The sequence below is a fragment of the Myxine glutinosa genome, chromosome 8 (assembly GCF_964187855.1).
Source record: "Myxine glutinosa chromosome 8, kmMyxGlut1.1, whole genome shotgun sequence".
NCBI classification, from domain to species: Eukaryota; Metazoa; Chordata; class Myxini; order Myxiniformes; family Myxinidae; genus Myxine; species Myxine glutinosa.
Window position 1 is genome coordinate 100,390,070 of NC_136268.1, and position 27,894 is coordinate 100,417,963.

General features: G+C 48.0%; 2 protein-coding genes across 2 annotated transcripts in view; one reads left to right on the forward strand and one right to left on the reverse strand.

Annotated features, from left to right (window-relative positions):
- LOC137432764 (SUN domain-containing ossification factor) overlaps positions 1-2,537 on the reverse strand; it is a 112,113-nt gene extending 109,576 nt beyond the window's left edge. Inside the window, exons 1-2 of the mRNA XM_078783592.1 lie at positions 2,474-2,537; positions 2,145-2,239 (exon numbers count right to left, since the gene is read on the reverse strand). Coding sequence (XP_078639718.1) covers positions 2,145-2,191 — 47 coding nt within the window. The 5' untranslated portion in view covers positions 2,192-2,239; positions 2,474-2,537. The remainder of the gene's footprint in view (positions 1-2,144; positions 2,240-2,473) is intronic.
- Positions 2,538-4,097: 1,560 nt separating this feature from the next.
- On the forward strand, positions 4,098-27,275 carry LOC137432766 (transmembrane emp24 domain-containing protein 5). Its single transcript, XM_068124957.2, has 4 exons — positions 4,098-4,380; positions 14,376-14,473; positions 23,624-23,816; positions 25,799-27,275. The coding sequence occupies exons 1-4, from the start codon at positions 4,219-4,221 to the stop codon at positions 26,015-26,017; spliced, it is 672 nt and encodes a 223-aa protein (XP_067981058.1). The 5' UTR covers positions 4,098-4,218; the 3' UTR covers positions 26,018-27,275.
- Positions 27,276-27,894: the final 619 nt, after the last annotated feature.

A 27,894-nucleotide genomic window follows, 5' to 3' on the forward strand; every position in this document is an offset into this window, starting at 1 on the left:
TCACTCCGCAATCCAGCTGTCCGACGTCCGTGGTTGCGCTGGTTATCCACTATGAAGTAGATGTTGTTCTTGTGGCCTTCCGGGATGATTTGATGAGTGGCTGTGCTGAGTGTCGTGAGGAGTTTGATGACATCTGCGATGGGCTGGAACTTGTTGGATGGAAGGTCCTGTCCTCCCAGTGCATTGATGTCCCCTGATGAACCCGATGACAGTGGTGACTGCAATGGTGACTGTGACGCTGACTGCGATGGTGATGACAGCGATGACGGTGGTGACTGCGATGGTGATGGATTTTGAGGTCCATTTCGCTCCATTTCGGATTTTGAGGTCCATTTCGGATTTTGAGGTCCATTTCGGATTTTGAGGTCCATTTCGCTCCATTTCGGATTTTAGTGAGACCCCCCACCCCGAAACAATACCCACCCCAACCGCCTACCCTGACACAATACTCACAAAAGCCGCCCACCCCAATACAATACCCACCCCTGCCGCCCACCCCGACACAATACCCACCCCCGTTGCCCACCCCGACACAATACCCACCCCCGCTGCCCACCCCGACACAATACCCACCCCCGCCGCTCACCCCGACACAATTCTAACCCCCGTCGCCCACTCCGACTCAATACCCACCCCCCCGCCCCCGCCCCCGCCCACCCCGACACAATACCCATCCCTCCGCCACCGCCTACCCCGACACAATACCCACCCCCCGCCCACACCCACCCTGACAATAATCACGCCCCCTCCCCGCCAACCCCGACAAAATACCCCACCCCCTGCCCCCGCCCACCCCGACACAATACCCACCCACCCCACCCACCCCGACACAATACCCACCCACCCCACCCACCCCGACACAATACCCACCCCCGCCGCTCACCCCGACACAATTCTAACCCCCGTCGCCCACTCCGACTCAATACCCACCCCCCCGCCCCCGCCCACCCCGACACAATACCCATCCCTCCGCCACCGCCTACCCCGACACAATACCCACCCCCCGCCCACACCCACCCTGACAATAATCACGCCCCCTCCCCGCCAACCCCGACAAAATACCCCACCCCCTGCCCCCGCCCACCCCGACACAATACCCACCCACCCCACCCACCCCGACACAATACCCACCCACCCCACCCACCCCGACACAATACCCACCCCCGCCGCTCACCCCGACACAATTCTAACCCCCGTCGCCCACTCCGACTCAATACCCACCCCCCCGCCCCCGCCCACCCCGACACAATACCCATCCCTCCGCCACCGCCTACCCCGACACAATACCCACCCCCCCGCCCACACCCACCCTGACAATAATCACGCCCCCTCCCCGCCAACCCCGACAAAATACCCCACCCCCTGCCCCCGCCCACCCCCGACACAATACCCACCCACCCCACCCACCCCGACACAATACCCACCCACCCCACCCACCCCGACACAATACCCACCCCTCGCCCACCCCGACACAATACCCACCCCTCGCCCACCCCGACACAATACCCACCCCTCGCCCACCCCGACACAATACCCACACCTCGCCCACCCCGACACAATACCCACCCCTCCCCCCCGCCCACCCCGACACAATACCCATCCCTCCGCCACCGCCTACCCCGACACAATACCCACCCCCCGCCCACACCCACCCTGACAATAATCACGCCCCCTCCCCGCCAACCCCGACAAAATACCCCACCCCCTGCCCCTGCCCACCCCGACACAATACCCACCCACCCCACCCACCCCGACACAATACCCACCCACCCCACCCACCCCGACACAATACCCACCCCTCGCCCACCCCGACACAATACCCACACCTCGCCCACCCCGACACAATACCCACACCTCGCCCACCCCGACACAATACCCACACACCCCACCCACCCCGACACAATACCCACCCCTCGCCCACCCCGACACAATACCCACACCTCGCCCACCCCGACACAATACCCACCCCTCCCCCCCGCCCACCCCGACACAATACCCACCCCTCCCCCCCGCCCACCCCGACACAATACCCAACCCCGCCGCCCACCCTAATACTAATAATAGTAATACAAAGCCCCCAGTCCAACCCCCACTCTGGTATCAAATGCAATGCATCAAACCCCACTTCAATGTAAAACCCTCACCAGAGCAACAGTAGAAGGATCACACATCGAACGAATCGGCGTCTCATCTTCTGCCAAACAACCGCGGCATCTTCCACCCAACTCCACACCACCGGCTGGGGAAGGGGAATCCAAACCACATACATACACCAGTTACGTGTTATAATAAGGAACCACGCAACTACCGCCGGAAACGTGCACTTGGGCGGCCGCGGGTGTGCCTGACCAATTCACAAACGTAACTCTGCTAAATTAACACTCCAAACCAATCATACGCCGATTATAACATGAATGAGCAAAAATACCCGATAGTTTATGTAAAAAGGAAGAAGAAGAAATACTCTTCCGACCTCGGCGCTGTTATCGTCTGCAGGCAGAACGCCACAGCCGCCCGGCCGGATTCCAGCACCGCTGCCTCCAATTTTGCACAGTAAACATGCCCTGAGGGCAGCTTGTTCTGCCATACTTTTCCAAAGGCTTGTGTGACGCGCTGAATGCGCTCTATCAGCACATCAATTGCATTTCAAACATGACTGTAATTATTATTCATGTTATTATCATTAATCACTATCACATTCGTTATTTGTATTGTTTCAGATGGCAGATACCTTATTTGATTATTTAAGCATTCCGAAATCTATTATTAGAAATAAATCAATTTGTGAATATAAATGAAAATAATAATAGAATATAATATCAATTAGCACCGTGTTTGATCTTGCTGTATCTTCAGGAAATGACTGGAAATTCACGAAACGATGAGTTTGTGTTTGAAAAAGTTATGTTGGTGTTTGATAGACTTGTATTTGTTTGTACAAAGACAAACCTTCGAGTTTTGTTTCCCTTTGATTTGAAAACATGAAAAATAAATGTAGAAACAAACTCTACTTGTATAATGACGACAGAACAATTGTATTGAGAAATGTCGAACATATTGAATGTTTTAAATAAATGTTTAATACAAAACAACGAAAAAAATTACGTGAACACCGAATATAAATAAATAAACAAACAAATAAATAAATTGGACTCAAGAAACAGGTGTAAAACCGCATGAACATTATCCAGGTGTTTACATTCAAGGAGCCTTGAGGAGAGGGCACGAACATGGAGAATCTGGGTGGCACAAACATGCAGGTTCGGGGTGGCACAAACGTGGAGAGGGCACAAACATGGAGGTTCGGGGTGGCACAAACGTGGAGAGGGCACAAACATGGAGGTTCGGGGTGGCACAAACGTGGAGAGGGCACAAACATGGAGGTTCGGGGTGGCACAAACATGGAGGTTCGGGGTGGCACAAACGTGGAGAGGGAACAAACATGGAGGTTCGGGGTGGCACAAACATGGAGGGTCGGGGTGGCACATACATAGAGGATCAGGGTGGCACGAACATGGAGGTTCGGGGTGGCACAAACATGGAGGGTCGGGGTGGCACATACATAGAGGATCAGGGTGGCACGAACATGGAGGGTCGGGGTGGCACGAACATGGAGGCAGTGGTACAAAAATTTGGGGGAGGGGATAAAAATGAGGAGATGGGGTGCACAAATCAGGGTTGCAAAAACTTGGGGCGAAGGAACACAAACATGGGGTTCTCGGAGGGGATATAACATCGATCGCTGGAACCACAATGTTCACCGCGTCGCTGTCATGAGAGACATCTTGCTCACGGGTGCAGCGCCCCCTTCTTTCACACCTTTAACACCACAGAGTGGTCTGACCTTGCCAGGTAGCGAACCCAAACTGGCCAGCCACCTGAAGTCCAAACTCGTAACGGACCAAATTAATGTTACGATGAATTTAAAAAAATAACTAAATACAACTCGGTTATCTTTGATTTTGAGTGCAGCTTACACTGTGAAGTTTGTACACGAACAAGAACAGTAAATTTGTTTTCGTTTGCCTCAATTTCTCAGGTTTCCAAACAAGGTAAAGCGACGTAATCATAAAGTGACGTAAGCACAGGAAGGAGAAGAAACAGTTGCCAACCCATTCCGAGTTGGGTGAACTGCCTCCAGGGCATCTGCCATTTACGGAACTTATTCCTGCTGACGGATCCTGTTCCTATTCCCAGTTGTCCCGTCTCGCCGTCCCGATGTTGCTTCCCGGAGTCTTGTGGTCGGGATTAATCTTACACCTGGTACTTGCTTTTCCCCAGAGCCAGGATTCCGATCTGACATTTGCGCTACCTGCCGGGACAAAACAATGTTTTTATCAGGAGCTCAAGGCCGGCGCATCGATGGAGGTGGAATACCAGGTGTGGAAAATGGGCAAGTGACCCCCCCCCCACAACCCCCCATACTCTGATCCCCTCTCCCCCTTCATTATTACTATTAGTATTATAGCACGTTCCCACCCAGAGCCTTCGCTGGGTATGTTGGGGCCCCCCTGCACCCCTCAAGTGGGTGGCCCCCAGCGAACCTCACGTGGGGACCCTTTCTATTGGAGGGCTCATAATATGGTGACAGATATTCAGGTGAAGAATCGATTCATACCTCGGTTCCGGAGGGGGTTAGCGAAGTATTAGCATGACCAGTTCTGTCTGTCTCTGCATGTATTTGTCCACACTATCATGGGTAAAGTATTGTCATATATCGGCTATGCCTGTACCGATTTTAACCAAACTTGATAGGATAGTAGAATGGGTCAACCAGAGTGTGATATGTGGCCAACAATGAACCAAGTCAAATGTCAAGGTCATCAAAGAGTGAAAAACACATTTCGAACAATACCTCTGGAATGAATCATCAGGGAAAGAAGTGGGTTTTTTGCATTAAAGCCCATCAAATCTATGAATTAAGGCACATCAAATCAAATCTGACTTAGGAATTGACTGTCAGGTTCCATTGGGATACAAAAATAAAAATTTGACCTTAAAAATAGCAATGACCAAAAATGCAAACATTAAAAAAAAAAACTTTATATCTCAGAAACTGGGCTGAGATTATCTCAGAAATCCTTCAAGATTCGTTTGTGGAACCCTCTTAAAAACCCCAAATAAATCGCTAAAATTAAATGATGGTCGATGATGATGGTAGAGGAGAAATCCTGACAGGGAAAATGACGTCGTTTATTTGAATTTCACGATGGAAAGAGCAAATGCAGATCTGATGATTTCTGAATATATCTATACGCACATAGCTCTGTCAATAATGAACCAATCTGCCGATCACCAACCAACTGGGCACAGATGTCGTAGAGACTGAACAGACAAAAGTGATGAATTCCTGCAAATAAAGGTCAAAGGCAACAACTCGAGAACAGAACAAAGTGAATGTCACATCATTCCGAAAGTGCTCAAAAAGATAATGATTTTGAAGTATTACATGGTGGAATTGGTCTAGTATGGATATACGCTTGTAAATTCTTCAGATATTCAGAGGGGATGCGGAGAAGAGCATCAAACATGTATCAGTCATGGAGTCAAAATATAATGTCTCGCACACACACAACAATCATTGATACTTTACAATTTCACCCTTCTACTTTTCCTGAATGCAAAGTCGTCAATAATGTCATCGTACTTCAGTCTTCGTCCTAAGTCCTTCTCGATTGAGATGATGGCCAGGTGTGATAGTCTGTCCTGTGACATTGTGGAGCGCAAGTTGTTCTTTATGAGCTTCAGCTTTGAGAAAGAGCGTTCTGCAGATGCAACAGTTACCGTCATCGTCAGTAAAACAACAGCATCGTCAGTAAAACCCTCAGAGCCACGTGTACATTTGGATACGTGTCAATGAGGGAGTTTTTAGTTACATCGCTCAATGTTTCAAGTGGAGAACATCTTTCCGGAACTGAGTTTCCGGAACTGACAAGTATATCGTACCAGATGACCAGACATATGAGAAATCTGAAAGTCCCCACTTCCTTCACTAGTCCCATTGCCTCTCTGTAACATTTAGCATTTCCTTTTGCAGTGTCAGCCAAAAACAGTAGAGCAGCCTTTACATTCTGCAGCTGATAGTACACGACCTTCACAGCCTCAGTATTACATTCCCATCGAGTTTCAGAAAGTGATTTCACGGAAATGGAGGTGTGTTCCCTTTGAATGTCCCATCTTTGTGTCAAAGCTGCAAAAAGCATGTGGAGCTGTTGCATGAAGCTGAAAAATGATATTGATAACACTGAGTACTGAGCAGCATCTGAAACCACAAGGTTGAGACCATGAACACTGCAGGGGACATAAAATGTTCGAGAGTTCATCTGCAGAATCCGAGCCTGAATGCCAGAACGTTTCCCTTTCATGTTGCTGCCGTTGCCGTATCCTTGGCCTCTGCAGTCAAAGGCAGACCAAGCCCGTCCAATATTTCCAATAACCTCTTTGTTAGTTTCATGCCGGTCGTGTCTTTCACAACAAAGAATGAGAGGAAATGTTCGCATATTTCAGAAGCCTCTCCATATTGCACACAAACGAAGCGGATGATGATGGAAAGTTGCTCTTGGTGGTCGATATCTGGGGTCCAATCAAACAATACTGAGTAGGACTTGTAGGTTGAAACACATGCAAATATTTCACTTCTGATTTTTTTGGCTAATAATCCAAGGAGCTCGTTCTGAATATCGGCACTCAGATAGTTATCTCGTACTTCCCCAGTTGATGATCTTCGAATATGCTCCTGCATGACCGGGTCAAATCGAGCCATCGATTCAAACGCCCAAGTAGGTTTCTCCAATGTTTTTTCTCCAGGTCTATCAAACTCTGAAACTTATAATCGAGAGTCTTTCTGGCTTTTAACCTTGCATCCAATTCCTTCCACTTCTGCATGCAAGCTGTGTGGTGTGGTGAGGTTTGATAATAATAGGTGCATGGTGAGGTGCATGGTGACTTTTCCAAAAAGCATACAACAGAAGCGGTGCACAGTGTCGGCCGCTATATAATGTATTAGTCATGTGCGCTCGATTAGTTCACCATTTTTGAGCTTTCTATTGTGGCGGGCACAATGGTCAATAATTCCGCGCACCAGTGGGTGGCGCGAGCGTCCGGGCGTGGAACTGAGATACATGCCCCGCCTTTCAGCCATTCGGTCATGCCCAGGGGCAAGGCGTGGCCTCGGGATATATATGTGGGCTCTAAGGTCGAGCCCGCCCAATGCTGATGTGCGAGCTTGTATTAAAGTGCTTTCGTTTGTATCCACGCGTTGTGGCCTACCTTTCTGGCAATCGAGTCGTGTGTGCACAGCACCACACTGGTGACCTCGACTGGTTCAGCCGTTGCTGACCCCCGAACACGCCATGGCTATCAACGCCGTCGCCATCAAACTCCCGGAGTTCTGGGAAGCGCAAGCCGACGTTTGGTTTGTGCAGGCCGAAGCTCAATTCCAACTCCGGGGCATCACGGCGGACGAGACCAGGTACTACCACGTGGTCGCCGCCCTCGGGCCTGGCACTGCCGCCCGCGTCGTGTCCATACTTCGGCGCCCGCTGGGTGACCACAAGTACGAGGCGCTCAAACGTCTCCTCCTTGCCACGTTCGGGCTCACGGAGATCGAACGCGCCGACCGCCTCCTGGACCTTCCCGCCCTCGGCGACACACGACCATCCGTCCGGATGGATTTTATGCTGTCCCTGCTTGGAGACCAGCGCCCGGATTTCTTGTTCCGAGCACTTTTCCTCCGCCAGCTACCTGTACAGGTGCCCCTCACGCTGGCCGGTTCCAAAATAACGGAACCCCGCGCCCTGGCCGGAGAGGCCGACAAATTTTTCGCGGCCTGCGACACGCGGTCGGTGTATGGTGCTGCCGTAGTGGATCCCGGTGCGGAGGCTCCAGCACCCCCTGCTTCCCTCATGGCCACTGCTACGCCCCGCCCACTACCGCCACCACCACCGCCGCCGGCATGTCCGACGCGGCCGCCGCCGCCGCAAACCTGGTGCTACTACCATGCCAGGTTGGGCCGCAAGGCTAGAACGTGCCGCCCGCCGTGTTCTTTTGACGGGTCGGGAAACGACCGGTCCGGCGCTCACTTGCGGCCATGAGCGTCGGCCATTCCGGCAGCCTCCTGTTCATCACGGACACCTCGTCTGGTCGTCGTTTTCTGTGCGACACGGGAGCGCAGGTAAGCGTCCTCCCTGCCTCCGCGTCCGACAAGCAAGCCGCGGGCCGGGGCCCCGCTTTGCTTTCCGCCAACGGAACACCCATCCGCACATTCGGGAAGCGCTTCCTCTCACTGCGGTTCGGAGGGCAGCGTTTCCAATGATCGTTCGTCACCACCTGCGTGCCAATGGCCCTGCTCGGTGCGGACCTCCTTTGTGCGAATGGGCTGTTGGTGGACGTTAAGCGTCGACGTCTCATCCAGGCCGAAACCTTCAGCTCGCTCGCTTGTTCGCTGAGCGGCTCATTGAGCAGCTCGCTGAGCGGCTCACCGAGCGGCTTGCGAAGCGGCTTGCTGAGTGGTTCCATCCCGGCGAGATTAGTTTGTACGCTTCCGGCAGCGGACGAGTTTACCCGCCTCCTCGCCAGGTTCCCGGCAGTCACGCGGCCCACCTTCTCAGCGGTGGCCGTCAAGCACGGGTGGAGCACCATATCCCCACCGTCGGCCCACCGGTCTATGCACGGGCGCGCCGCCTCGACCCCACGAAGCTCGCCGTGGCGAAAGCGGAGTTCGCCACGCTGGAACGGCTGGGCATCGTACGGTGCTCCAACAGCGCTTGGGCCTCTCCTCTGCACATTGTGCCCAAGCCCGGCGGCGGATGGCGGCCGTGCGGTGACTACCGCCGGCTCAACGATGCCACCACCCCCGACCGCTACCCGGTCCCGCATATTCAAGACTTTTCCCCCCGGTTGGCAAACACGACCGTTTTCTCTAAGGTGGACCTCATCCGGGGCTACCACCAGGTCCCCGTACAACCGGACGATGTCCCAAAGACGGCCGTCATCACCCCTTTCCGCCTCTTTGAGTTCCTGCGGATGTGTCTACTTCATTTGAGTAGCACCAAGTGTTGTGTCTTCATCCATGCCCTCAGAATTCCTATCTTGCTCTGGAGCTGTGACATTGAGTCAAATGTGCTGTGCTGCGCTCTGGGTGGTTTCATTAGAAATTTCTCAAGACAGCCTCTCAATTTTGTTTCTCCAATCTTCAACGCCTCTTGCTTTTTTTTTTTTGCTGCTCCAGACTCGTAATGTCTCGCACCTCGTTTTCTGTGCCTGTCACTGTTCATTATTGCCAGGATAGCTTATGTGAGCCTAATGCCGAGTGTGTTAAGATAAAGAAGATAACGCTGTCGCTGACTCACATCCTGAAAGTACTTCCGGAAGATGGAGGAAATGACGTAAAATTGAGTAAATAATTCATAGTAAATTTCATTCGATTTACTTTGAGGTCGTTGGAAAGCTATTTAACAAGTAATAAAAACATTTTTAAAAATGAAAAAGGATGTAGGGATGTTACTGGAAAAAGTATGGAAACAAGAAGAAATGATCGATTATACTTGGGAAAAAATCAATGTCTGTTTAAAACATAAAGATATAGGTTTCTATTTTTAAAGTCTGTCTATCTTTCTGAATTGAATGAAGAAGATGTTTAATGTATGGTGGCCGGAACTATTCAAGATTTTAGAATAAAGCGTGACGGACACGGAAGTAGCATATAAACAACAACAACAACAACAACAACAACTCTGCCACGAAACACGAAAGGTCCTGTTTTCGCGTGTTTCACTGGAGTTTTCATCCTTATTGAGAATTTAGATTTACTACAGATAGGTATACCATGTGGTTGTGAAGTGCAACATGATGTCTTTGATTAAACCCATCATTGAAGCGATTGGGAGCCGGTCAAGCAGGATGGTGTTATGGGAAACGTCTATGTTGCACAACTGGACTTTAAACAAAGCCGATCTGGGAGGCCCCTATTTGTGGGGGGTCCCCAGCGGCCGCTGGCTCCGTGGGCGCCGAACGGAGGCTCTGCTCCCACCCCTCCACTATTCCATCACCTCCATTCATTACTCTATCGTGGCACTACTCTTATCATTACCATAGTACTGCACTATACTTTAATAGATAATAGATAATACTAATAGTAATAGTAATCGTTTAAAATATACCCACCTCCACTGCTTGAATGTACCCCGCCCCCTCCTCCTCCTCCACTGATCAAAATCCTACCCCCCCCCACCCCCCATCCGCTCCACTGCTTGAAAATACCCACTGCCCCTCCACAAACTGATCGAAAATCGCCCCTCCCTTGCTTGAACCCCTCCTCCACTGACGAAAATCCTACCCTCTCCTCCCCTTCCACTACTTGAATGTACCCCCCCCACCCCCTCCACTGATCAAAATTGCCCCCTCCCCACCCCCTCCACTGCTTGAAAATTCCCACTCCCTCCTCCACAAACTGATCGAAAATACCCCCCCTCCCCTGCTTGGACTCCCCCCTCCCCTGCCGAAAATCCACCCCCCCCCCCTTTCCACTGCTTGAATGTACCCACCACCCACTCCACTGACCAAAATTCCCTCCCCCACCATCCCCTCCACTGATATTCCCCATCCCCTTCCACTGGCAAAGATCTTTCCCCCCACCTCCACTGATTGAAAATCCTTCCCCTCCCCAACTCCACTGATTGAAAATCCTCCCCCTTCCCCACCTCCACTGATTGAAAATCCTCCCCCTTCCCCACCTCCACTGATTGAAAATCCTCCCCATTCCCCATCTCCACTGATTGAAAATCCTCCCTGTTCCCCATCTCCACTGATAGAAAATCCTCCCTCTTCCCCACCTCCACTGATTGAAAATCCTCCCCCTTTCCCACCTCCACTGATTGAAAATCCTCCCCCTTCCCCAACTCCACTGATTCAAAATCCTCCCCCTTCCCCAACTCCACTGATTCAAAATCCTCCCCCTTTCCCACCTCCACTGATTGAAAATCCTCCCCCTTCCCCAACTCCACTGATTCAAAATCCTCCCCCTTCCCCATCTCCACTGATTCAAAATCCTCCCCCTTCCCCACCTCCACTGATTGAAAATCCTCCCCCCTTCCCCACCTCCACTGATTGAAAATCCTCCTCGTTCCCCACCTCCACTGATTGAAAATCCTCCCCCTTCCCCACCTCCACTGATTGAAAATCCTCCCCGTTCCCCATCTCCACCGATTGAAAATCCTCCTCCTCCCCACCTCCACTGATTGAAAATCCTCCCCCCTTCCCCACCTCCACTGATTGAAAATCCTCCCCGTTCCCCACCTCCACTGATTGAAAATCCTCCCCCTTCCCCACCTCCACTGATTGAAAATCCTCCCCATTCCCCATCTCCACTGATTGAAAATCCTCCTCCTCCCCACCTCCACTGATTGAAAATCCTCCCCGTTCCCCACCTTCACTGATTATTCCCCAAGCACTATCTCTCCTCACTCAAGAACGAACTCTCAAACCTGTCTCCTTCCTCCAAATCCTGGTGGCGTCTGGTCAAATCCGTTTCTGGTGTTTGTTCCCCCTCCATCCCCTCCCTTACCTCAAATGGCCACACAGTTGACATCGCACGTGACAAAGCCGAATGCCTCAACTCTGTGTTTGCCTCAAAATCTTTAGTCCCAAACCCATCTCTCTCTGTTCCCACCTTTCCCAGTCGAACCCAACTGCTCCTGGACTCTGTGTCCTTCTCTCCTGACAAGGTGGAGGAGTTTTTGTCTAACCTCGACTCTGATTCTGCAACTGGACCAGACGGCATCACCCCACGGGTCCTAAAATCCTGCTCTGCCGCTCTATCTCACCCTCTCTCTGTTCTTTTCACCCTATCTTTTGCTCAAGGTCATCTGCCAGCATCCTGGAAATCAGCAAACATTCCCGCTTCACACAAAAAAGGTGCAAAAACAGATCCTTTTAACTACAGACCAATCAGCCTGCTCCCAATTATCAGCGAAGTCATGGAATCCATCATTGCTTCGGATATGAAATCTTTCCTCTTCTCCAATGGCTTGATCTCTGATCATCAATTTGGATTCAGACCAGGTCACTCTACTCTGGACATGCTGCTTCTCCTGTCTCAACAATGGAAGGAGGTCCTCAATGCCAAACAGGAAATCAGAGCTGTCTCCCTTGACATATCACGTGCCTTCGATACCGTCTGGCACCCAGCTCTGCTCACCAAACTCTACTCCTATGGTATCCATGGAAATCTCCATGCATGGCTTGCGGACTTCCTCTCTGGTCGTAGTCACCGTGTGGCCCTGAATGGATTTCTCTCATCTCCCCTTCCCGTTCAGGCTGGAGTTCCCCAAGGCAGTGTGCTGGGCCCTGTGCTTTTTCTGGTCTTTATCAATGATCTCTCCGACTCTCTGGAAAATCCTCTCTATCTCTTTGCTGATGACTCCACTCTCTGCCGCTCCATTCCTCTTCCCTCAGATCGGCAGTCTGCAGCCTCCTCACTCTCTGAAGACCTGGACAAAATCACAGACTGGTCAAACAAGTGGAACATGTCTTTCAATCCTGACAAATCTCACACTCTTACTATGTCTCTCCGAAAAGATCGACTGGACAACCCTCCCATCTACTTTCTCAACAATCCTCTCCAAGAAGTTCTGTCGCTCAAGCTTTTGGGTCTCACTATCTGCCATGATCTTTCTTGGGAAAACCACATTTCCAAGCTGGCCTGCAAAGCCAGTCGCCGACTGGGCATCCTCCGTCGTGCGAAGTCCTTCCTAGGCACACCTGAGCTCCTCACCACATACAAGGCTTTCATCCGCAGCTCAATGGAATACTGTTCTCCCCTATGGGCTGCTGCTCCTGCCTCACACCTAGCTCGGCTTCACGCTGTTGAAACCAAAGCTTTCAGAATCATTGGAATCTCCCGCGATGAAGCTATCTCTGGGGGCCTTTCACTCACTCACCGCAGGCAGGTAGGTGGTCTTTCTGTCTTCTACCGACTCCTCTCCGGCCTTGCTCCCCCAGCTCTCTCTGTGCTCTGTACCCCAAATATTCCTACAGGTCGCACAAGATCTGCCAGCAAGCCTCTGATGGTTAAACTGCCAAAATCTCGGCTCTCTGCTCACCTTCACTCCTTCATTCCTCTTTTCTCCCGCCTCTGGAACAAACTCCCTCACTCCCTTCAATCCCACTCCTCCTTCCAGGTCTTTAAAACAGCTGTTCACCACCATCTCTTATCTTCCCCCATCCAAAACCTTGATCTTTTCTACCCCCACTATTTCACCCCAGATCCACCTTGTTTGTAATTCCAACTTCTTTCCTGGTAGTCCTGGCAGTGTCCATATGTTTTATGCCTCTCCCACCCCCTTTCCCATGCCTCCCCCCCAAAGCCCTCTCCCTCCCACAGATCTCTCGATGTCTCCATGTCTCTCGGTTCCTGCTCTCAAATGTTGTGTTTGTGTCCTTCCCCCTCTCTCCCCATCTTGTCTACCGCTCCCGATGTTATTTGTTTTATGTGTCGGTTTGTCGGTTATGTGTCGGTTTGTCGGTTTGTCTTTCTGTGTGATAAATGTTCGCTCTTTCACGAGCCTCGATCTTGTATACCAAAAAAAATAAAAAATAAAAAATTGAAAATCCTCCCCCTTCCCCACCTCCACTGATTGAAAATCCTCCCCCTTCCCCACCTCCACTGATTGAAAATCCTCCCCCTTCCCCACCTCCACTGATTGAAAATCCTCCCCCTTCCCCATCTCCACTGATTGAAAATCCTCCCCGTTCCCCATCTCCACTGATTGAAAATCCCCCCCCTTCCCCACCTCCACTGATTGAAAATCCTCCCCGTTCCCCATCTCCACTGATTGAAAATCCTCCCCGTTCCCCACCTCCACTGATTGAAAATCCTCCCCGTTCCCCATCTCCACTGATTGAAAATCCTCCCCCTTCCGCACCTCCACTGATTGAAAATCCTCCCCCTTCCCCACCTCCACTGATTGAAAATCCTCCCCCTCCCCACCTCCATTGATTGAAAATCCTCCCCGTTCCCCATCTCCACTGATTGAAAATCCTCCCCCTTCCCCACCTCCACTGATTGAAAATCCTCCCCCTTCCCCACCTCCACTAATTGAAAATCCTTCCCCTCCCCCTCCACAGCTTGATCCACCCCTTCCCCTCCATCTCGGCTGCTAGAAAATCCTTCCTCCCCTTCCGCTGCCTGAAAATCTCAACCTTCTCCCCTCAAAAACACCCCTAACTCCCACGACTTGAAAATGCGCTATCGCCACCCTTCAACTACGCTATAATTTATCTTATTGACAAGTGGTGTTGTTATTCCATATCGATGATGATAACACAAAATGTTAATATGATTTGATGTTACAGTAATGTATCTGCACTCTCATCAGGTGATTGATGGTGCTGGCCTGGACGTGGATTTCCTCATCGCTTCACCTTCAGGACCTGTTCTTTATACAGAGTTTAGGAAGTCCGAGGGAATGCACAGGTACAGTTTTAACGCTTTGATTGGTGGTGAATATCCTAATATATAATGCTTATTATATTGTTACGGTTTTCCCGCCGCCCTTCCTACCCTTACCAAGGGGAGATGAAGCCCCTTGTTCTTTCTGGGTTGGCGCAACCGAGAGACTTGAAGCGCCCCTCCCGGGCAAACGCAAGGTAGGGTTTCGGGACAAGTCTCGAACGTACCTAAATACCTGCGCCGCCGCGGAAGCGGGGAATCAAGCCTCGCACGAGCCACGCGTAAATTGAGTACACCGAGCGGATTGCGTACCACGTGGTCCGTGCAGTTACCTTGGTATTGGAACCCGATTCGAGTGGTTCTATTCGTACCACGCTTAGTCAATGATGGAAAGGACGAGACGGTCGAATAAAGGAAGAACACGATTTAATTATGATTTACACTTATATGTACAAGTCGGTAGAAAGCAGAGACACAGAGCAGCCTTAATCAGTCTTATATTAACCCCAGACACGGGCCCGATCACACTCACAAAGGGGAAATGCAGGCAGGATGATGTTCACGCGCTGCCTTGGTCGTCCAGGAACGGCCCCGCCTGGCATGGCTCTCCACGGTCACAGCACGTCCCGCGATGAAGGCAAGCAGGCGGTGGAAGGGATCCTTGTAGCGCATCTCTCGAACAAAGGGCACAGCAGGTAGGAGGGAAATGTACGCGTCTCTCGCCAGCTTGGCGGTTTTCCAAAGCGCGTTCAGTTACCGGCGCGCTATCACTCGCGTAACCCAATAGAGGCTCGGCCTCGAGCTCAACCGAGCGTCCAATTTGGTAAGAGCGCTTAAAGCTGGGTTCATGCGCATCTTCTCTCAGAACTCATAACTCTCTCAACAAGCACCTCTCCAATAACTCAACGCACAAGCTCACCTCTCCCCGAACTGCTGACTGAGTGAAGCTCCCCTCTCGCAGAACTGCTGGTGGGGGCTTCGCGCAACAGGTTTTATTGCCACGCCCTTAGCCCTCTCGAATCTTCCAACCACACCCTGTGACGCAGTCCCGCAGCCACTCCCTTCGAGCCCTGATTGGCGGCTCGCGCTTACCGTCAGCTTCTCCTCCGCCCTGCCTTTGGTCTTGCCTCGATTTGCCAGGCCTGCCTCGTGTTAATTCGCGCCAAAAAGCCAAAGGCGGCATAAGGAGGCATAAGGAGGCATAAGGCGGCATAAGGCAATAGAGGCGGCATAAGGCAATGAAGGACCTACTCTCATTATTCTACTCAATGCAAAACTAACACAGGAAAAGGACTATTCTCACACATACTAAGAAATAACTGAACGATCGCGAGGCTACATGTTGTTGTGTGACTAAACTATGAGGGGGAAATTTAACCTTTATTGTTCAAACTCAAAACCGCAACAATATATTAGGCTACGCCGACGAATGTGGATGGAAATTATGTTTTCACCCCTGTCTGTCTGGCTGTTTGTCTGTGAACGAGGTATCTCAAAAGATTGTGGACGGATTCAGATGAAAATTTGTGGACAGGTTGGGTGCGTGATGAGGACGAATCGATTTGATTTTGCTTCAGATCCGGATCGAGATCCGGTCCACCAGTGGGGGTACAAAAATGTAAACTGGTCAGCCTGGTGGAGGTATGCTCACTACCGAGTGCCTTTCTAGTTATCGATATAATTGTTACCCTCGCCAGAGGAGAGGGTATTGCATTTGAGTCTGTTTGTTACTTGCAAAATCGAAATTTTTTCAAGTATATTGGTCGGTTGTGTTTGTGGTTCTGTCTCTCTGTCTGTTTGTTACTTGCAAAATCGAAGATTTTTCAAGTATATTGGTCGGTTGTGTTTGTGACTCTGTTAGTTTGTCACCGGCCTACAGGTCACAATTTTTAACCGATCTTCACCAAACTTCACCAAGTGGTAGGGTTGGTCAAATGCCAGAAGCCTATTGTTTTTGGGGTCAATAGGTCAAAAGGTCAACATAGGCCAAAGGTCACCAACTTTGCTAAATTTCTAAAATCCTCAATTTTCATCCGATTGACTTGAAATTTGAAGACCACTTGCACATCTGGTCATTGAATTCAACCACCAAGAATTTTTGAAGTCAACATAGGCCAAATGGTCAACATAGGCCAAATTTCTAAAATCCTCAATTTTCATCCAATTGACTTGAAATTTGGAAAGAACTTGCACATCTGGTCACTGAATTCAACCACCAAGTACCTTTGAGGTCAACATAGGCCAAAAGGTCAACATAGGCCAAATTTCTAAAATCCTCAATTTTCATCCAATTGACTTGAAATTTGAAGAGGACTTGCATATCTGGTCACTGAATTCAACCACAAACTATATTTGATGTCAACATAGGCCAAAAGGTCAACATAGGCCAAATGGTCAACATAGGCCAAATTTCTAAAATCGTCACTTTTCATCCTGTTGACCCGAGTTTTGATCAAGATTGTAAATTTAAATCTTCATGAAATGGACAATTTGCTGTATCAATGGTAAACTTTTGGGGGAGGGCGTATTTTGCAAGTATCGTGCTACGCATGACGTTTTCTTGTTTGTTTGTTTGTCACCGGCCTACAGGTCACATTTTTCAACCGATCTTCACGAAACTTCACCAAATGGTAGAGTTGGTCAAAAGCAAGAAGCCTATTGTTTTGGGGTCAATAGGTCAAAAGGTCAACATCGGCCAAAGGTCACCAACTTTGCTAAATTTCTAAAATCCTCAATTTTCATCCGATTGACTTGAAATTTTAAGAGGACTTGCATATCTGGTCAATAAATTCAACCACCAAGTATTTTTGAGGTCAACATAGGCCAAAAGGTCAACATAGGCCAAATTTCTAAAATCCTCAATTTTCATCCAATTAGCTTGAAATTTGAAGAGGACTTGCATACCTGGTCACTGAATTGAACCACCAAGTATTTTTGAGGTCAGCATCGGCCAAATGGTCAACATAGGCCAAATTTCTAAAATCCTCAATTTTCATCCGATTGACTTGAAATTTGCAGAGGACTTGCATATCCTGTTACTGAATTCAACCACCAAGTATCTTTGAGGTCAACATAGGCCAAAAGGTCAACATAGGCCAAATTTCTAAAATACACAATTTTCATCCAATTGACATGAAATTTGAAGAGGACTTGCATATCTGGTCACTGAATTCAGCCACGTATTATATTTTAGGTAAACACAGGCCAAAAGGTCAACATAGGCCAAATTTCGAAAATCACCAATTTTCATTTGATTGACTTTTTTTTCTTTTCTTTTTTTTTCTTTTTTTGTATACTGAATCGAGGCTCGTGAAAGAGCTAACATTTACTTCACAAACAAATCGACCAGACAAACAAAATACACAAAAAGAGGGAGCGGAAGACAAGATGGGGAGAAAAGGGGAAGCACACAAACACAACATCCGAGAGCAGGGAGATGTGTGGAAGGGAGAGGGCCCGGGGGGAGGAGGCATGGGAAGGGGGGGGGGGGGGAGGGAGAAGTATAAAGCACAAGGACACCAAGGACTTCCAGGACAGAAGTTGGTATTTCAAAAAGGGGAATTGGGGTGAAATTAGCGGGGGTAGAAAAGATCAAGGTTTTGGATGGGGGAAGATAAGATATGGTGGTGAACAGCTGTTTTAAAGACTTGGAGGGTGGAGTGGGATTGAAGAGAGAGAGTGAGGGAGTTTGTTCCAGAGGCGGGAGAAAAGTGGAATGAAGGAGTGAAGGTGAGCAGAGAGTCTTGATTTTGGCAGTTTAACCAAAAGAGGGTTGCAGGCAGATCCTGTGCGACCTGTAGGAATATTTGCGGGACAGAGCCCAGAGAGAGCTGGGGGGGGGGCAAGGCCAGAGAGGAGTCGGTAGAAGACAGAAAGACCACCAACCTGCCTGCGGTGAGTGAGTGAGAGGCCCTTGGAGTTAGCTGCATCGCGGGAGATTCCAATGATTCTGAATGCTTTGGTTTCAACAGCGCAAAGGCGAGCTAGGTGTGAGGCAGGAGCACCAGCCCAGAGGGGAGAGCAGTATTCCATTGAGCTGCGGATGAAAGCCTTTTATGTGGTGAGGAGCTCAGGTGTGCCAAGGAAGGACTTCGCACGACGGAGTCAATAAGACTTCGCACGACGACTCCCAGTCGGCGACTGGCTTTGGAGGCCAGATTTGAAATGTGGTTTTTCCAGGAAAGATCATGGCAGATAGTGAGACCCAAAAGCTTGAGTGACAGAACTTCTTGGAGAGGATTATTCAGAAAGTGGATGGGAGGGTTGTCCAGTCGGTCTTTTCGGAGAGACATCGTAAGAGTGTGAGATTTGTCAGGATTGAAAGACATGTTCCACTTGTTTGCCCAGTCTGTGATTTTGTCAAGGTCTGCAGAGAGTGAGGAGGCTGCAGACTGCCGATCTGAGGGATGAAGAATGGAGCGACAGAGAGTAGAGTCGTCAGCAAAGAGATAGAGAGGATTTTCAAGAGAGTCAGAGAGATCATTGATGAAGACCAGAAAAAGCACAGGGCCCAGAACACTGCCTTGGGGAACTCCAGCCTGAACAGGAAGAGGAGATGAGAGAAACCCATTCAGGGCCACACGTTGACTACGACTAGAGAGGAAGTCCGCCAGCCATGCGTGGAGATTTCCATGGATACCAAAAGAGGAGAGTTTGGTGAGCAGAGCGGGGTGCCAGACTGTATCGAAGGCACGTGATATGTCAAGGGAGACTGCTCTAATTTCCTGTTTGGCATTGAGGACCTCCATCCATTGTTGAGAAAGCAGAAGCAGCATGTCCAGAGTGGAGGGTCCAGGTCTGAAACCAAATTGATGATCAGAGATCAAGCCATTGGAGAAGAGGAAAGATTTCATATCTGAAGCAATGATGGATTCCATGACCTTGCTGATAATTGGGAGAAGGCTGATTGGTCTGTAGTTGCTGGGATCTGTTTTTGCACCTTTTTTGTGCAAAGCGGTGATGTTGGCAGATTTCCAAGCAGATGGAAGATGACCTTGAGCAAAAGAGAGGGTGAAGAGAACAGAGAGAGGGAGTGAAAGAGCGGAAGAACATGATTTTAGGACCCGTGGGCTGATGCCGTCAGGTCCAGTTGCAGAATCAGAATCAGAGTCGAGGGTTGACGGACACTTTTCCACCTTGTCAGGAGGAAAGGACACAGAGTCCAGGAGCAGCTGGGTATGACTGGGTACGGTGGGTACAGAGAGGGATGGGTTTGGGACACAAGATTTAGAGGCAAACACAGAGTTGAGGCATTCGGCTTTTTCACGTGCGGAGTCAGCCGTGTGGCCATTTAAGGTGAGGGAGGGGATGGAGGGGGAAGAAACACCAGAAACAGATTTTACCAGATGCCACCAGGATTTGGAAGAGGGAGACAGATAAGAGAGTTCGGTCCTGAGGACGGAGAGATATTGTTTCCTGGCTCTCCTGAGGGTGGACACACACTTGTTTCGGGCTTTGTGAAAGGAAATGAGATTTCCTTCCGTTGGATTTGCTTTCCAGGAGACGAAAGCAAGTTGTTTCTGGGCAATAGCCTCACCACAAGATTCCGTGTACCATGGATGGGAGGAAGGGTATGACAACTGAAGACGAGAAGGGATAAAACTGTGCATGAGAGAGAGCAATTTCCTTTGGAAGAATTCCCAGGATGAGTTGATGTCAGAGGCAGTAGAGATGGGAGACCAGTCCAGATGATTGATGGCTGCTTGAAGACCGTGCCAGTTGGCCTGAGTGAAATGCCAGACTCGTCGACGCTGAGGAGGCTCTCTGAAAATGGTCAGAGAGATGTCCACTTTAACAAGCACATGATCAGAAGAGCCGATTGGAGCAGAAAAAGAGCAGCAGACATTTTCAGGGAAGTTAGTCATAACCAAGTCCAGAAGAGAAGATGCTCCGTTGACTGAGATCCGGGTCGGGAAATTGACAGATTGTGTCAGTCCCAGTGAGTCGCAGAAGTCCTTTGCTGAAGAGCCATGGCTGGTGAGAGAGGTACCCACCCCCAGCCAACTGGCATGGTGACAGTTGAAATCACCACATATGAGGAAGAGAGAGTTGGGATGGGTAGATAGAAGTTGGTCCATATTATCAGACAGCGAGATGTAGATGGAGTCATCACTGTTTGGTGGACGGTACAACACGCATATGAACAAAAGGTGGGAGCGAAGGGGAAGCCGTAGCCAAAGGTATTCCTGGGGGTGAGGTGGAGAGAGGGCAGTGCAGGGCGAGTGAGGAAGAGAGTTTTTTTATAAAGATAGCAACGCCACCTCCAGAACGAGGCTCAGGTCTATCATACCGGAGGAGGGAGTAACCTGGGAGAGATACCAAGGAATCAGAGACATCATGAAGGAGGAAGGTTTCTGTTAAGCAGATCACGTCTGGTTTGTCAGAAGCAACCTGTATGGAGAGATCAGTTAAGTTTGAGCGAAGGCCCCGGATGTTTGAGGTCCATACTGTTAAGGAAGAGGAAGGGGGAGCATCGGATACAGAACAGGGGGGGAGAGCGGTAGGGCAGGATGTGGAAGAGGAGGAAGAGGTAGGGAGAGCTGTTGCAGGTGTGTCAGAGATTACAGAATAGCTTGGAGAAAGGGAAGAATGGGGCGGACAAAAGGTTTGATGGTGTTTGGGTGAGGCGCAGTGAGGTGTTATTTGAGGAGGGGGAAGAGTGAGGCAGAAGGTTGAGGAAGATGAAGGTGAAAGTTGGAAGGGGGAAGAAGCGGGGAGGACGCTTTGAGGAGGAGGGGTGAGAGGGGAGTCTAGGAGGGGAGGAGTGAGGGAGAGTCTCGGAGGGGAGGGGTGTGGGGGGAGTTTAGGAGGGAAGGGGCAGGGGGGGAGATTTGAAAGGGATGGGTGTTTGGGAAGATTTGGGAGGGAGGGGCAAGGGGGAAGATTTGACAGAGATGGGTGATGGGGAAGATTTGGAGGGGAGGTGTGTGATTGGATTTTGAAAAGTGTACGATTTATGGGAAACGAACATTTATTGCAAAATGAGTTTCTTGAGACATTCGAGTCAAAAATACGTTTGAGGACGCTGAAGGATGGGTGGAGTTCTGGAGAGTTTAGGGAATGAATGAAAGATGCACTGTAAGAGATGGAATTTTTTTTTTGAATGAATAGAATTGGTGAGCAAGTCGAAAGCATCCTTTTATAGAAGAAGTAGAAAAAAGTGTTATAGAATATGACATAATCATAAAGTTCTTCAGGGGACAGATGAAACATGTATTAACAACTTGATCACGTGATCTCGAACAACGTGGTCGAAGAACGAAAGAACAAATAACGAAGAACGAAAGAGCAAAAGAACGAAGAACGAAAGAACAAATAAGAACGTACAAGCGGATAAGAACAGGGAAGGAAAAAAAAATTGTTTTTTTTTTTTTTGAGATTTTAAAACAAGGGAGTATGGGTGAAAAGACCGTGAAAAACAGAGACCGACAGTAGTTGCAGCGCGATCGAAGAACCGCTGAGACAAAAGCCTCAAGCCAAGGTCTGAGGACACGGTAGCCTACTACTACTAGCACTACACTAGGCCTCAGAATACACGATACGAAAAAAACCGACGATTCTGTACACAGGTATGAAAAACCAACACCGAGAAACCTATTAAAGTCACGCCAATAGGTACATACACCGAAAGAAAGATAAAGATACGCCAAAAACACAAATGTGAAAGATCACTTAGCTTCGAAAACGTGAGCGCATGGAACAGCTTCGAAAAGACGTGACCTCGCCGTGATCAAACGGCGTGGTCATGAAAAGACGTGACCTTTACAACCTCATTGTAAAGAACTTGAACTTCTAAGAGGATTTATATATATGGTCACTGAATTCAACCACCATCTATTTTTGAGGTCAACTTAGGCCAAAAGGTCAACATAGGCCAAATTTTTAATATCCTCAATTTTCATCCGATTGACTTGAAAATTGAACAACATTTGCACATTGAGTCACTAAATAGGAAAACTAACTATTTTTGAGGTCAAAAGGTCAAAGGTCAACTCGAGGTCAACCTTCCAAAATCATCATTTTTCATCTGAAAAATCATCACTTTTCATCCTGTTGACCCGAGCTTTGATAAAGATTGTAAATTTTAATCTTCATGAAATGGACAATTTGCTGTCATTGGAAAACTTTTTGGGGGTGAGGGGGGGGCGGCGGATTTTGCAAGTATCGTGCTACGCATGACGTCTTCTTGTTTGTTTGTTTGTTTGTCTGTTTGTCCGCACAGAATAAATATGATTTTCTCTGCAACCGTTGGTCTGATTGACAGGAAATTTTCACCATAGGTGCAACTCCACCTGTATAATTTTTTTAAAATTATAACTATGACGTCATCGGTCACGTGGTTCGGCCGCCATCTTGAAAAACACCGAAAAACTTTGCACCTCTATATCTTGGAAAGTGCTGAATAGAAAAAATTGAGACATGCCTCATTGTAAAGAACTTTCCATGGGGAATAAAATATGTTAATGATGATGTCATAGGTGCCTTCATTATGACATCATAATTCGACAAGTACAAAACTTCATCCAATCAAGATGACATTTCTTGAGTGCCATGTCGGCATAAACTGGTGGAGAAAAAAATAATATGATGACGTCATCGGTCACGTGGTTCGGCCGCCATCTTGGAAAAACCGAAAAACTTTGCACCTCTCTATCTCCAAAAGTGCTGAATAGAAAAATTGAGACATGGCTCATTGTAAAGAACTCTTCATGTGGAATAAAATATGTTAATGATGATGTCATAGCTGCCTCCATTATGACGTCATAATTCGACAAGTACAAAACTTCATCCGATCAAGATGAAATTTCTTGAGCATAATCTAGAAATAAATTGGTTTAGAAAAAAAAAATGATGACGTCATCGGTCACGTGGTTTGGCCGCCATATTTGTTTTAACACAAAAGCCTTAAAAACCACTGAAAATACACCCTGGCGAGGGTTTGCAATCTCTGATTGCTCTTTTTCTTGTTGTTAATGGAACAATGCAATTTGATGCTGTTGTTGGCTTTGTGAATCAGGAACAACATTGTAAGGCATTTGATTAATTTTGGAGTTGTGTTGTCCTTCTCCTTGTTATTTGTATTGGTATTTTCACTGCATGTGGTTGAGGTGGAATGACCATTTATTTTGGAGACACCGTGCTCTCTTTCCTTCACTTCTTCCTCCTATTGATCAGTATTGAGGCGAAGGAGAACGGGGACTACATGATTTGCTTCGACAATAGCTTCAGTCACATCTCCTCCAAGTTAGTTTTCTTCGAGGTGGTATTGGATGATGTGGAAGAGGACGAGGACAAGGCCGATCGACCGGGGTGGATGGACTTTGTGGCCGCAGATGACGTCCTCGATATGAAGCTCGAGGACATCCAGGCAAGGAGGAAAGCCACATGGCAAATATGCATTTATCTCGGCCGCAGTGACTGTGATATTTTCTGTGTTTAACGTTCTGAGTCCTTTAATCACTATTATTATTCTTGCCTTTTTCACCAACTATGGTGTTTTTCTTCACTCGATGTCTTCCTACTGTAAAAGTAATAGTGTAACCACTTCATGGAGCAGCAGATGAAAGAAAGGCAATTGTCTCCATCAAGTATGTATCATATCCACTAACCCAACATGTACTTGGGATTAGGTAATTTGGCCTTGGGGATGTAGAACATGGGTGCTAGTTGCATCATTTCACGGGATGGCGGGGAGGTGGCAACACCACTGATAAAGCTGCTCACCCTAGATTAGACCAGTAAGTTAGAAAATTTAGCTGTGACCTACTCTGTATTCTGCAGTACAAAATAACTTGCTCATCTGGAAGGAAATATCGGCATACCAATACTGATTATAATAATAACAATATGAGGAAGTTCAATGCAGGAAAAGCCATTAGGCCCATCAAAGCATGTGCATTGGTCCCCAACCACTGATTGTTTGTCCGTGCTCTATCTTTAAGTGTTCGGTATCATGTAAGGAAGCAGCACGTACCTTTTTTAAGTCTTTGGTGTGAACTCGGCCAATGTTGGAACCACCGACCTCGCAGACCCAGAGCGGACGGTCTAACCATTACTCCACAGAATTTGGTATCGTCGTAATTCTTCTTCATCCAGATACTTATTTAATTCCCCTCTGAACGATTAGCTATCCTAACTCGCACAGCTCTCGGTAAATATGAGTCGGGAACATTATTGTATCAAACAGAAGGATCCAACGATTAGTCAGGTTCACTATGTTTTTTCGTTCAAAATTTTGGTAGATTAGCAAAACTATACATTTTTGGAATATTCAGAACATGAGGAATCCAAAAATTAATGTTGACATTTGCGTAGACACCTTTGCGAAAATGACACTGAGGACAGTGATGAAGATCTGTAAAAGCATATTCCTGAACGGTATAGACCTCGTAGATCCTGTGTATAGGACTTATAGTTCAATCTGATACCACCTATAACTTCCTATAACAACCTATAACTTCAAAGGACTTGCAATATCATGTATTATGTAATACAGTTATATTACAAATATAAAGACAATGGTTTTCAATTACCTTTGTTTGTTGCTTTTCTATAATCCTGAGCACTATTTTGAGGCCTTTATTGAATTCCTTGACCCAGAAAACATAGGATTAGCATATTTAATTAAGTCTCTAGGTTGACTAGAAGCCGAGATCGCGCAAAATATGTATTTTATGGCGGCCATTTTCAAAATCCAAAATGGCGCCCGTGCATGTGTCTGTGCAAATGCCAACATTGATTTTCGGATTCTCCATGCTCTGATGATTCCAAAAATGTACAGGTTTGCTAATCCCAAAATTTTGAACGAAATTATATTTGTTAACATAGTGAACCTGACTAGATGTCCTTCACAAAGAGTAGGCGAGCTATCGCCAGCATCCTGAACGAGTTACAAATTTCTGCTCTAACCTACAGGGGGCACTGCATGAGCGGGTTAAGGGGCACAGCCGTCCCCTTTCCCCCTCAGTGAATGACTATACTCGCAGCCATTTGCTGCATACAAAAGAAGAAGGCGGCTGATATCTATCAACGCGAAAGCGGGAATCGTCTGATTACGGATGACGGTTATCAACACTAAAAAAACAACTATGCAGCTCCAGCAGCTACGAGAAAACAAAAATGAAGTTTGTGAAGGTCCAAAACTAAGTCACAATGAAACCCATGAGACTACCGAATGCGCCAACTGAGATAGGCCCACAAAAATCGATCCCTCAGCATATTACAATGTCGATCATGTGATCTGTGTCCATCCCTTGTACCTGAGCTAACGTCTTACAACATGCACAAGTTGTTTTACTAGTTGTTCAAGGAGGACTTCTGATGGTCCGCCCTGCTGCGCGTTTGTTGCAGGAGTCGATGAACAGCATAAAGGTACGTCTGACCAAGAGTGGACAGATGCAGTCTGTGCTGCGCGTACACGAGGCTCGTGACCGTAACCTACAGGAGAACAACTTTGAGCGGGTAAACCTTTGGTCAGCTGTGAATCTCGTGGTCATGTTGCTGGTCGCCGGACTGCAGGTCTTCACGCTAAAAAGCCTGTTTGATGATCGCCGCCGTGTTAAGACGTAGCTCGTCCTTGGGGTGGCATCGACGACGTCGCCAATTGCAAGACATTTGAGGATCTCTTTCCCAGATGGCACGGAGCCAAACCGAACAACCCTTGGTATATTATATTTTTTATCAAGTTTTACCGATTATCATGGTGGGAGGTGGATGCTGCCGATTGGCCTTGGATCGTGATTGTGAACAGGCCACTCGGTAGACCTTTCGTTGCAGTTACGTACAGGTTGTTTGGTTAAAAATCGGTTTTTAATTTTGTTTAATGTCGCAGGTGCTGGATTGCAGTGCTCATTCGGTACTGCTTTCACAAGCAGGGACGTTGTCGCATTAATGAGACAGCAAGTGCTTGTACAACATTGTGTAATGTGTGACCTTGTGTTGCTTCAGTGGGTCACCCAGACTGGGCGTGCTTAGTGCTTTACGGAATGCAGTTGGGGGTTTGTCTGGCTTTTGGAAGATTCCTTTCATTCTTTGTAAAACTAATCCAAGATTTCCATGTTTGATCCCTGAATATCATCCACCACGAAAGGCACACACACTCCCGGAGAAGTCTTTGGTTTCTCCTGAAGGGCTTCTCGTCTGTAGAGGTTTTTAACTGTGTGGAACAACTGATGACCTGATTTATAAGTGTTTGGAGTACTCAAAGTTCACTGCATTGGTCATTGTGACCCAAAAGGAAACATTTTGGGAACAAAACTAATGATTCAGATTCTGCTAATATTCAACCAACTGTGCCTAATCCTTTTGTTTCAAAGTAATTTGTATAGTTTGGTGTACAAGCAACACATGTAAGTGGTAGTTTGGGTAAGGAACCTGTTCTCGGGTTTGTGGAAGTCCCAGAGATTCTGTGCTCTGATCTCTGGTGCACATTACAAGCTTATCCATTTCCCTTGATCGGTTTGGTGCGGTGCGGTGCAGGCGGCATTATGCAGTGTACTCCGAACGTGCCTGCACCAATCGGTTATATTTTTCTTGAGTACAATCTTTTTATGTTTGTGTGCAACAGAGCACTGCCCATTAAAAAGGTAAGCTTCCGTAAGCCTGCAATCGAGATGCTACATTGTTTTTTTCCAATCTCATGCGAAACATTTGGAGCCATTTGGCCTTTCACTTACCTGGTTCCTTGCGAGGGCATTTTGAGGTGAAACCAAATTATTGGTGCTTTCGGTGATCAAAATCGATTCTTTAATGTCCACTTTTGAATTGTTGCAAAAAAAAATCATCAGACCTATGTTTTAATTTCAATAAATATGCAGTGTAAAGTGTATCCCTGTTTTTGTTTATTAACTCAACTGGACTACGGTCCAGTTGAGTTCATCACATGCTGAACCCTCCGGCGTCCGTCGTCTGTCGTCGTCATCGTCATCGTCGTCGTCGTCTGTCGTCTGTCGTCCGTTAACTTTTCGACATTAACACTCCAGCGTCCACAAATATCAACCGATTCTGATCAAACTTGACATGCAGCATCCTTACCCCAAGGACCAGGTTGGTATTACATTTCAGCTAGATCCGTTGAAAAATGGCGGACTTAGGCGACCATTTTGTTTTTGGTCATGAAAACGAAGTTAACACTCTAGCGTCCACAAATATTAACAGATTTTGATCAAACTTAGAATGTTTAACCCTTACCACACAAGGTAGGTTGCTATTGCATTCCAACCCGATCCGTCACAAAATGGCCACCATAAGCCGCCATATTGTTTTCAGCTCCGAAACGACGTTAAGACTTTAACGTCCACAAATATTTATGGATTTTGATCAAACTTGGTGTGTGAGACTCTTACCACACAAGGTAGGTTGGTTTCACATGTCAACCCGATTTGTCACAAAATGGCCGCCATCGGCCGGCATATCTTTTTCAGCTCTTAAGAAAAGCACAAGAATTT